This window comes from Chenopodium quinoa, unplaced genomic scaffold (genome assembly GCF_001683475.1).
Source record: "Chenopodium quinoa cultivar QQ74 unplaced genomic scaffold, ASM168347v1, whole genome shotgun sequence".
NCBI classification, from domain to species: domain Eukaryota; kingdom Viridiplantae; phylum Streptophyta; class Magnoliopsida; order Caryophyllales; family Amaranthaceae; genus Chenopodium; species Chenopodium quinoa.
In genome coordinates this window covers 2110071-2122428 of record NW_018743555.1, presented here as the reverse complement: position 1 = coordinate 2122428, position 12358 = coordinate 2110071, and the positions used below count along the sequence as shown (strand labels likewise).

Genomic DNA, 12358 nt, shown 5'->3' with positions numbered 1-12358 from the left:
AGCCTGATCAGTGTATTTCAACCTTAGTTTCCTCCTAGGCTTCAGCTTGTCTCTCTCACTATGAACCTGATACTGAACTTTATAATTGGGTGAGGGGGGTTGAGTTGTAACAGACTGTGATTGGGGTTGATTTGTAAGAGGGGGTGGTACATCTCCTAGTTCAGCAAGTACTATGGTGGTCTCACCATTTATCTCATACACTGCAGCTCTAGGAACATAGTCTGGGTCAATTAAAGGGGGTGGTGATGAGTCTGGTTCATATGTAGGAGCTGGTGGCAAGTCCCCTAGTTCAGCTACTATTTTGTTTCTTCTAAACTCAGACACCAAATCATTCATGTAGCTAGATCTCAAAGGGTTTGTTCCAACTAAAATCTCATACATTTTAGCCCTAGGAAATCCTAAACATCCTTTGTACACCACCATCATCATCAATAGGCCAATGTTTCCCTCTATATGCATAAGCAAAGATAGGATTCACTATTACTACCCCTTTTTTCTGTAATTCATCCTCAAATTCTATGATTAAGTCCATGAGATTACAACGATCAACATCCACTTCAATATCAACTTTATGCACCTTATACTTAAATCTAAATAAAACTGTGTCATCCATACTGCAAAATTGAAATACACTACCATTTAAACACAACACAGCACATCATCATAAAATCAAGCACATTACTACATTAAACCTAGGTTTACAACTTCACAGTGCTACAACATGCATCACACAATCACAATATAATCCAAATTTTTTTTTGACAAATAAAACAACTTTAAGCATCCACAATACATAATGTGCAATTCTAGCATGAATTCTACCAAAATCAAACAACATTACATCATTATTCCTTATTCGAACTCATAATTGAACACCACAAAAAAAAAAAAAAAAAAAAAAAAAAAAAAAAACATTCAATACCCTAAAACATAAGAATTTATACCAAATAATTCACAAAATAAAATTCGAAGTTGAGTACTAACCTTAATGGCAATTTGTCAAAGAAATTCTCCAAATTTTCTGCTTCAATTAGGGTTTGTATACAACTTCAGAACAGAGGAATGAGCAAAGAAGTTGAACGATCAAAAAATTTTGGCTGTTTTTGTTATAAATGAAGTTAGTTGGGCTTGGAGGGTGACTTAATGACTAGGGGGCATTTTCGTAAACTCGATGGCTGACCTTAATCCTCACAAAATGCCCTAAGTTAACGTTTACTTAACGTTATAATTAAGTAATGATCACTGTAGCAATTAGGTAAAAATATTAGGTGCACCGCTGATAATGAAAATTTAATGAGGTGCACCATTGATAAAAAAAAGTCAATTCTTTGAGGGTACCAGTGATAAAATCCCTTAATAATAATATGGTGATCGATGTGTAAGAAAGAGAAACGTTGGTGGGGTATTGAAAAAAATAGGAGAGAATGATGAGCATTTTTTTTTATCACTATTGGGACAAAATATGCTTACCAAAAATGCTCATGAGCAATGTAAGGTAGTAAGGTGGGAAGAGAGATAAAGTGGGTAGAGAGAGAATTTTTTTTGCTCACTATTGTAAGTGACTTAAGCAAACTTTATTTATTGCTTTTATTTTTAGATGTTTATATAATCATTCTTCTTTTTTTTTTTTTTTTTTTTGAAGAAGGAAGATGTTTATATAATCATCTATATGCAAGGTTGCAATTTTGCATAAAAATCAGAATAATTAGTTATGTATCTTCATTGTAAGGTTCAAATTTGGTAAAAGTAGTATGCTCTAAATATTTTTTTTTTTTTTAGTTGAAACTCTATTGCTTTAATCATCTGCCATCAAGATTGTCTTTAATGATTGAAGTGTTGTATCATAATTTTAGTTATTTTTTTTACAAAAAAGAATAAAATTATATACTTAGATAAATAAACCTTGAGATTTATAATTTTTTTAAAAAAAGGATTGAGAATAAGAGAAAGAAAAATTGTTAAGTTAAGATGTTGAAATTCGAAGGGCCCATATTTTAAATTAACACAAGGCCCCAAACATGGTTAAGACGGTCCTGATCTTGATGACTTAACAATGTCCCACCGTATTTTTCAAATCAGTTGCTATCCTACTTGCCTTCAAACCCCTAAGCTAGCAGTCTTCACTGATTCAGTTTCTGACTCAACTTCTCCCACCCATATGTATATCAAATCTTTTCCTAGCAAATTGCTAAACATTATCATCAATCCTTATCATTATTTAAATGGCAATGTTTCATCTTGTGCACATATATGCAAATAAAGGTGGGATTTCTAAGCTGTGGTTTCTTCTCTCAATTGCCTTATCCCAATAGTCAATAATCATTACTTTGTCAATATCCTCTACTACCAAGTCAACATCCTCACCCTTATATTGAAACCTTAAAACAACAGCATCACTCGTGCCATAAGAACCAAACAAACAACACATACACAAAGAAACAGACACAATCAATTTAAATCTACATCAACTATTGGAACTTCAATCAACAATTTAATACCATAAACATGATTACAACTACTTAGGGTTTTATTAACATCATCAACAATATCCTAACGATCCAGAACCAAGGCAGTTGATTTACAAATCGGGCACACGTTCTTCAAGAGCAACCACTTCTTCAAACAATCTACATGGTATTCATGTCCACACTCTAGGGTTCCCAGCTGCTCATTATCTTCATATTCATCCTGCAATGCCAACAACAACCATCATCATACTGCATACGGAGCCATTTTTTCATTTAACAGGTTAAGGTTTTATTTAAACTTCAACCAAGCTTACTTTAACACCCGGAACAGAAGGATAGCACAGAACATCATAGTAATTTTTACCTGACATATGATGCATAAATCGTTGTTTTGATCGCTACATGACAACTCCTCTGAATTGATAGTAGCTGCAGTAGATTTCTTATATCTTCTGGTTTTCAGATGGCATCTGATGTCTTTCTCTGTCAACCCAATACAAACTGTCCCAATACGTTCACTCAAAGCAAGAAGCTCCTGCAACAAAGAAAGCAAATATCATATCATATCACCAATGCTAGGATACAAGGAAAATCTACATGTCTGATTACACTTTGTAATTTATCTGCAAGAGCAAGGTACTATTTTACAAAACAATATATAGTTATAAACAATCAAGATGAGATTCATAACTCACCACATAGGACATGTTGTCAATATCCAAACGCATATTCCTCTGATTATCACTGATGCTCTCAACATTGTAGTCTACTTCATATAGGTTTGGAAATTCCAAAAGCGCAACTCCCTACAAGCAGTGAAGCAGAATATTAACATTCAAAATAATAACAGGTGTTCGTCATCTAAATTATATGTTGTGCAACATTTTAGTATTTCAGCTGTAAGTCGTAACTCTAACAGCGCAAATAACAGGAAATCTACTTTGTGAACCGCATTCTACGCAAAAGCAGATAACATTAACAAGTGTCATGCAACATATGTAGATATGCGGTATTGAAACAGCTGTTTCAGCTTAAGAACCAGATTATGTATTTCTAAGCTATAGCCCAGATAAATATGAGGAGTTTAGTAGATAGACATACATCTACTGGAAGAGTCCTTAAACGAGGAAGATCAGGGCGCCTGACAGCTACAGCAGGCACAAGGCTTATTCCTTGAGAGCGATGTGTTCTAATGCCTGTTGGCCAGTTTGTTGGCTCTGCACTTTCTTGGAATATTGGCAAAAAATTATGAAGCATACCATCACTTGTTGGAACAGTACCTGGAGCTGCCAGAAAAGGAGGATAACTCACCGCATAGGGCATGTCATCAATATCCAATTGCATATCCCTATGATAATTACTGTTTCTCTCGACATCGTAGTCTACTTCATAAACGTTGGGGAATTCCAAAATCGCAACTTCCTACAAGCAACAAAGCAGAATCTTAACATTTTATATAAAAACAAGTGATCCTCATCTAAAGTATATTTTGTACAACATTTTAGTATTATCATCTGTAAGCCTGTAACTCTAATGGCCCTAATAACGTTAATTCTCCTTTGCTTGTTCATTCTAAAAGCAGTAAAGGAGTAAAGATTTATGAACAGCATTCTACGACTCTCTGAAAAGCAGATAATAACAAGTTTCATGCAAGATATAAACATATGTAGTAATTAAGCAGCTGTTTCAGCTTATAATCCAGATTATGTCATTCTAACCTATAGACTAAAGAAATATAAGTGGGATTTTAATGGATAAACATACATCTACTGGTAGAGTCCTTAAATGAGGAAGATCACGGCATGGAAGCTACATTGGGCACAGAGCTTCTTCCCTGAGAGCGATATGTTCTAATGCATGTCGGTCGGTTTGCTGATTCCGCACTTTCTAGGGAAGTAGACCCACGGCGTCTGGAAGCTACATTGGGCACAGAGCTTCTTCCCTGAGAGCGATATGTTCTAATGCCAGTAGGCTGATTTGCTGATTCCGCTCTTTCTAGGGAAGCAGACCCAGAATCATTAACAGGTTGCCGCTGTCCTGAGCCCTGAGAGAAGTGGTCTTTCATAGTTCAACCCAAATATTAAAGGGTTCTGCAATACATCAGCAACCAAATTTAATTCAGTCATCAAATTAGACTAAAAATTCACATAATTTAAGGGAAAATATGCACAATTAAGGAAAAATTCACCAACAAAATCGCTTGTTATTATCTTTCATAACATTAGCAATTAGAAGCAATAGTTCAAAAATCCAAACCCCATATTTAGTATACTGACAATTAAACTAAATTAGATCAACAATAAACCTTAGATTGTGAAATTGAAATTCGATGATTAGTCTAGAAAAATCAAATTATCAAATCAGACTAGAATAATCACATAATTTAAGGGAGAATATGCCCATTTAGTTCAATTATCAAATTATGCTTATAATTTTCTACTCCACCAACAACATCACTGATTTGATATTTCATTAGTTTTATAACCTCAACAATTAGAAGCAATAGTTCAAAAATCCGAACCCTATAATTAGTATACTAACAAATTAATAAAATTAGATCAACGGTAAACCCTAGATTATGGAATTGATATTTGATGATTAGACTAAAAAAATAAAATTAGACTAGAAAATTCACATAATTTAAGGGAGAATATCCATCATCAAATTACACTCATAATTTTCTACTCTACCAACAAAATCGCTCATTTGATCCTTCATAACCTCAACAGTTAGAAGCAATAGTTCAAAAATCCGAACCACATATTTAGTATGCTTACAATCAAACAAAATTAGATCAACTATAAACCCTAGATTATGAAATTGATTTTCGATGATTTCAAAAAATTACCTCAGAAGCTGCTTCAAATGGAGTATTGAAATTAACAGAAGGCTGTTTAATGGAGAACGTGGAGTTTGCTTCAATGGAAAACGTTGAGTTTGCTTCAATGGAGAACCTTAAGTTCGCTTCAATGGAGAGGAAGAACGTTGAGTGAGCTACAACGGGAAACTAAGAGAGAGAGAGAGCGGGAGTGAGTGCGGTATAACGGCACAATAATAGGTTTATACGCAATAAACCGCGTAATACGTTTGGCGGTTTAATTACGCGGTTTTTTTTTTACCGTTGATGATATTTGTATAATTGTATCCGTTGAAGCAATTTGTACAGTTGTACCCAGCCTAAACACTATAATTAAGCAATTTTTTTTTTGACGAATTTTTTAATTCAAATAACAAGTATCATTTTTTCACTTGTGTTTTGAAAATTTTAATTCTATTAAAGAAATATATATTGCAATTGGGGAAATTAGATTTTTTTTTATTTTTTTTTAAATATAAGTGTTCAACTAGATTAGACTCGTGCGTTGCACGATTTAATTAATTTTTATTATTATGCATAAAATAAAGTTTTATAATTTGTGTAAAAAGAGTGGTTTATTTATTTATTTTGTTATAACAATGTATAATGTATAATGTAGAGATTAAAAAAATATATATTGCAATTGGGGAAATTAGTTTTATTTATTTATTTTGTTATAACAATGTATAATGTAGAGATTAAAAAAATAATAATAAATGATGACATCACTCATTGAAAGTGGAGGGAAATTTTTTTAAGTTAAGATAACACCTAGAATAATTTGAGAGTTGATGACGTCATCAATGTTTTGTTTTAGTAATAATTAAAGATGTTTTCATTAAAAATTCCTCGCCATAAATAAATGGAAAAAAGTTTTGCATATTTCTAGAGAGAGAAAGAGCGAAAGCCTTGCTCAAGCGCGTGGGTTTGAGCTGCCATGGTAGTGGGCACTAGAGCTCAATCATACTATTGTGCAAAAGCAACAGAAAATTACACATAAAAGCAAGAAGAATAAGAATTCGAAGGAAAAATCGAAGGATTTTTCGGAAGCAATGGAGATGAATTTGGACCCAGTGATTGCGGATTTTGTAGAAGAGCAAATTCTCTCACCAAAGGCTTTAATGGCGGAACTACAGTAGAAATCAGAGCTTCGTAAGACCTTTTCGGACTGATTAGGCGCCATTAAAGCTAGCGTACAGAAGAACCCAGGTATTGATACCTCATACCCATGAAATCAATACCCCAATTTTGCATGCTAGTATTGCTAAGAACTTACAATCTGAACTTGAGAATGTGGATAATGCTGAATTAAATGCTAAGACTGGTGAACTGCATGCTGAAACGATGAATTTGAATGATAACGATGATAATTGCAATACACCCGAATGTGTTAGAATTGATATAGAGGATATTCAGGATGAAATTGATTTCTGGAATTCGGCAATTGTATGCTATGTTTGTGGGGCAAATCCTCCTTTACCTGTTATTGAGGGGTTTTTCAGAAGAATTTGGAAGTCAATGGGAATTGATAAGGTGTCTCTGCTTGAGAAGGGCATTTTCACGGTTAGATTTCACACAATGAAAAACAGAGATAAGGTGATTACTAGGGGTAGAGTTTTCTTTGATAAGAAACCTGTTTTCATTAAAGCTTGGGAACAAGATATGGAGATTTCTAAGGAGGTGTAGACACCCATTTGTGTCTCCCCAAAACCAAACCCAGTGATGAACACCTTTCGCGTCGAATCATAATCGAATGAAGTGAAAGTGTGGAAAGTTTAGTGTTGCGGATAGTTTTAATTCTTTTCTCTTCTCTCTGTTTTTGAAAATTTATTTTAAGAAAACGGTCAATACAGTTTGGTTGGTCCATGATATGGGTCCAATAGTAATGTAGTTAGATGGGGCTTGACAAAAGCTTTCCAACGATATATTATAATCCCAATTCCGATGAATATTGAGGAAATTATGGCCAATTTACTAAACTGGGCCCGGCTTGAGCCTTATATGCGGCCCAATGATCTAGAGGAGGGCCTAATATAGATTTATCATTCCTAATGCAATTAGGAATGGTTTTAGTCTTCTAGATTCTTCTAGAAGTTTTTTTCATTCCTAATTCAATTAGCATTGATAAATTGACTTTTGTTGACTTTTCAGAATTTTAATTAGAATCAAAGAGTATTTTTGAGGGAAATACGATTTTATCCTCCTGTACGGCAATTTTTATCTGATTTTAAGAAAAAGCGTGATTTTTCGAACCAGCGCCAAACGCCAGCTGTAGCGCCTGGCGCTAATGTTGGCGACTGGCGCTAATGTTGGCGTCTGGCGCCAATAGCCAGCGTTGGCGCTAATCAGGTTTTACGTGCGCCAGAACTCTGTTTTGATATTTTATCTTTTTGGCTGATTTTCTTTATAAATAACGTCGTAAAAACTCCGTTTGGATTCACCAACTCTCATCAAGATTCTCTTGATTACTCTCTCTCTCTCTTTTCTAAACTAGCTTCTCTCAAATATAAAAATCTCGCATTCATTAGATCTAGAAACACCTAGCCATATTCGAAGTTGTCTTCGCCCTAGACGTGAAAGGTTTAATTTCTGAGGGTTTGGTCCCAAATATCTCTATTTCAATTATTTAATTTAATTGTTTGATTATTATTTTCCTTGAAGTTACTAACGCGTGTATTTTGTTATTAGAAAGAGGTACGAGGCATCAAAGTAAATACTTTAATGGTTTTTATTGATATTATGATATAGAAATCATGCTTAGATTGTTATTATGATATTCCTAGTATCATGTCTAGGGTAACTTTAATATCAAGTATGATTGTTATGATGCCTTTTATGTTCTTCCTAATATTTATATTTGTTAGTATCATGTTAGGGTTAAATATATGATTTTTATATGTTTAGTGACATGTTAGGGTTTGTTATTAATCTTGTTAGTATCATGCCTAGGATCTTGCTATTATTATGCTTTAACATGATTTATGATTTATGATTATAATTGTTATAATTATTGTTATGATGATTATTTTGATTATTTATGATTATTATTATGTTGCTTGATGATATATTTATTGCTATTGTTTGATCACGCCTTTTATGCATGTTTAAAGGGAATTTGTACTTGTAATCATGTTTATATAAGATAATTAATAATCTTGTTTAGGGTTAATGTGATTATAATTCAAGTGATCGCCAATAATAGATTTATTTGTGCATTAAAATTCAACCAACATAGATAAACAGGTTTATGGTTAAACCTATTGATTGTATGTTAGTCAAAAAGCGCACATGAATACGATCAAAATAAAGTAGAGGCCTATTATTAGGGCAGGTTCAATCTCTTTTAGGTTGGATTTGTACCTTCATCCCCGAACCCTATTTGGTTCAAGACCTTATGGAGTTGACGATCTCTTGGATCGTTAAGGGGTGTAACCTTCACCTCGTGAACGGTTTACAAGTTCCTAAAAAACTTGTTGGCGACTCTTTTGCTCTATCTTCTTTCCCTTTGGACGCCAACGTACTTTAGTGTATGATAATAGTGGGGTTCAAGCAAGGGGATTAACGCTTGAAATTATTCCCTACAGGAGGATTTCAAGATTTTTCCTATGTGGGTTCAGTTATGGAATCTTCATTTGAAGTACTGTGGGGGAGAAATCATTGCAAAAGATAACGAGTAAGCTAGGAAACTTTGTGAAAGTAGATCAACCCACTGCTAATAGAGAGAAGCTCCAGTTTGCTAGAGTGTCGATTGAAGTAGGAGTAGCTTAGAACTATCCAAATATGATTGAATTTGTGAATGAGAAGGGTTACAGAGTAGAAGTTAAGATCAAGTATGATTGGAAGCTTACAAGATGTCGCGCTCTAAGTGTAAACAGTTAGGGCATTCCTAGGAGAACTGCAAGAAACAAAAGAGTAGACCTAAGAAACAATGGGTTCCAAAGGCTGTTAAAAAACCAGTACAAGTTCAGCAGATTCAGAATGTGGGTCAAGCTGGACCAAATGTTGAAGATAAGTTTAAGAATGATGAGTTTCAGTCAGATAGAAGAGCTGCTAAGAGTCTCCAAAGGCTGCTTGTGAGATAAGGGTGCAAAACTCTTTTTAGATCCTATAGAATGAGGAGATAGATGCAGATGCAGATGTGATGAGTGAGAGGGTAGTTCATGCTGCAGAGGGTGGAATTCCCTCTGATCAACATGGATAGAATCCTTTGTTGGAATGTTAGGGGGACAAATAAACTCAGTAAACAGCAACAGATTAAAAGAGTTATTCTACTCTATAATTGTGGGTTTGTTTCTCTCCTAGAAACTAAGGTCAAATCTTCTAATATGGGAAATTTATACCTTAGGGTGTTTGATGGTTAGTGCTTTTATTGTAATAATAACACTCATCTTGGAGGTAGAATAGTCATTGGTTGGAACCCCAGAGCATTTGATGTTGATATTGTGATAAGTACAAGTCAACTTATGCACTGTTTGGTCCTACCAAAGAACAGGATCATCAGTTTTGCCTGTACTTTTGTTTATTCTTTTAACTCTGCAAAGGATAGAGTTGCTCTCTGGAATGACATAAAAGGTATAAACACCTGGAATAATAAGCCATGGATCATTACTGGGGATTTTAACTGTATTTTGGATACAGAAAAGAGAATTGGTGCAACTGTGAAGTGGAGTGAAATGGAGGAGTTTAGGGACTGCATTGAATCTTGCAAGTTGTAGGATATGAAGTATAGTGGCAACTACTATACTTGGAACAATAAACAAGGTTCAGCTAGAGTTTTCTCTAAGCTGGATAGAGGATTGGTTAATGAGCTATGGTGCACACATTTTGAGCATTTTGTTATGAGTTATATGAATGAAGGGAAGTTTGATCACTGCCCAAGTGTTCTCTTAGTTTATCATGATCCTACTCAGTATAAAAATCCATTCAGATATTTTAATATGTGGAGCAAAGCTTCTGGTTTTGCAGATATGGTGAAACAGGCCTGGGGTTTATAGGTTCAAGGCACTATGATGTACAGAGTTGTACACAAGCTCAAGAATGTGAAAAACTGTCTAGCTGATTTCAGGAAGACTAGTGTGAAGGATGTTCAGTTGAACTACAGGAAAGCTGTTACTAATTTAGATAGAGCTTAGAGTGATCTTCATGCTCATCCCGATGACATTGATTTTATTAAGAAGGAAAATGGAGCCAGAGAGGATTTTGTGTAGAAGCAAGTCACTTACATGGATTTCTTGAAATAAAAGGTGAAAGGAATTTGGTCTCTTTATGGGGATCAGAACACTACAGTCTTTCATAATGCTTTGAAGAAAAGACGAATGCAGAATAGGGTGTATGCTCTTCTTGACATGCATGGGAAATGGGTGGATAACCCTCAAGAAGTGTCACATGCTTTCTTGGAATATTATCAGCATTTTCTAGGTACTAATGACCAGAACATATCCCAAGTGAACAAAGATGTTGTTAGGAAGGGCCTGTTTTGAATCAGAAAATGCAAGATTCTCTTGTAGCTCCTTTTACTCTTGATGAAATAAATAGATCTATGTTCAATATGGATAGAAATAAAGCGCCAAGGCCAGATGGGTTTGGTAGTGCTTTTTTCAAGGACTCTTGGGAGAAAGTGGGAAGAGATGTGAGTCAGGTTGTTTCGGATTTCTTGTAGAATCTTAAGATTCTTAAAGAGATAAAAAAACACCTCTATCACCTTAGTTCCTAAGAACAGCTGCCTTGGAAGTGTTACAGAATTTACTCCTATCTCATGTTGCAATGTCATTTTTAAATGCATTTCTAAAGTGCTTTGTGAAAGACTAAAAAGTGTGCTTCCTGAGGTAATTGCTGAGAACCAGAGTAATTTTGTGCATATTAGATATATTGTGCATAATATAATGATATGCCAAGATTTGGTGAGATAGTATGGCAGGAAAAGTGCAGCAGCTGGATGTCTGATGAAAGTTGACTTGAGAAAAGCCTATGATACATTGGAATGTTATTTTATTGAGGAAATGTTAGAAGCTCTCTTATTTCCTAGAGAATTGATTGATTTAGTGATGATATGCACCAAAAATCCTAAATTCTCACTTATGATTAATGGCTCACTTCATGGTTTTTTCAACTCTAAGAGAGGATTGAGACAGGGATATCCCCTCTCTCCTCTTCTCTTTATTTTGTGTATTGAATACCTCTCTAGAATTCTAAAGGTGGTCAGTGAGATACTAGGGTTCAAGTATCACCCAAGATGTAAAGAAAATGGGCTGACACATCTTTGTTTTGCTGATGGTCTGATATTATGTTACAAGGGCGATGTTAAATCATTCAAGATGATGATTAGAGGTTTTGAGGATTTTTCTAAGGCCACTGGCTTGAAAGCCAGCATTGAGAAAACTTATGTCCACTTCTTAGGCATGAGTGAGAATGAGCAGACAATTCAAGATATTCTTGACCTTACTGGTTTTGTTAGGGACATGTTACCTATCAAGTACTTGGGGATACCAATCTGCTCAAGGAAGATTTCTGCAGCTGAATATAATCAATTACTTGACAAGATGTATACAAGGGTTAAAATCTGGAGCTTTAGGAACTTGTCTTTTGATGGCAAACTTAATTTGATAAATGATGTATTGATGAGCATACAAGTGTATTGGGCACAAATAATGATCTTACCTAAAGGTCTTTTAGATAAGATAAAAGCCATATGTAGAAGCTTTCTCTGGCATGGTGATACGAAGAATAAACCAGGATGTTTAGCCTGGGAAAAGTTGTGCTTCAGAAAGAAGAAAGGAGGTCTAGGCATCATTAATGTTGGGCTATGGAACATTGCTGCAATGGGTAAGCATGTAAGGGCAATTGCTCACAATCAGGAGAATTTATGGGTGAGATGGGTAAATTTTGTGTACTTAAAAGGTAGTAATTGGGCAGATTATGAGCCTACTGCTACTTGCAGCTGGTATTGGAAACAAATTTGTGAAGTGAAGAATAACTGAAGAATGTTATTCCTTCAGTCTCTCTAGGACAGGGCAGATATAAGATCAGCAAAATT

At 34.7% G+C, this 12358-nt stretch overlaps 1 protein-coding gene across 1 annotated transcript; it reads right to left on the bottom strand.

Annotated features, from left to right (window-relative positions):
• Window positions 1–1618: 1618 nt before the first annotated feature.
• On the bottom strand, window positions 1619–5908 carry LOC110740307 (probable E3 ubiquitin-protein ligase ZFP1). Its single transcript, XM_021920796.1, has 6 exons — window positions 5317–5908; window positions 4233–4558; window positions 3570–3890; window positions 3164–3274; window positions 2833–3003; window positions 1619–2688 (listed from the first exon to the last, which is right to left on the bottom strand). Exons 3-6 carry the CDS (start codon window positions 3810–3812, stop codon window positions 2551–2553), a joined length of 663 nt encoding a protein of 220 aa, XP_021776488.1. The 5' UTR covers window positions 3813–3890; window positions 4233–4558; window positions 5317–5908; the 3' UTR covers window positions 1619–2550.
• Between the last annotated feature and the right edge of the window lie 6450 nt (window positions 5909–12358).

Bases quoted from the DNA above. Each gene is read 5' to 3' on its own strand.
- LOC110740307 (XM_021920796.1), bottom strand. From the start codon at position 3,812: ATGCAATTGGATATTGATGACATGCCCTATGCGGTGAGTTATCCTCCT. The intron at 3,004-3,163 runs GTGAGTTATGAA...TCTTTGTTGCAG, and splicing joins TTGACAACATGTCCTATGTG to GAGCTTCTTGCTTTGAGTGA. The intron at 2,689-2,832 runs GTAAAAATTACT...TTGGCATTGCAG, and splicing joins ATTTATGCATCATATGTCAG to GATGAATATGAAGATAATGA.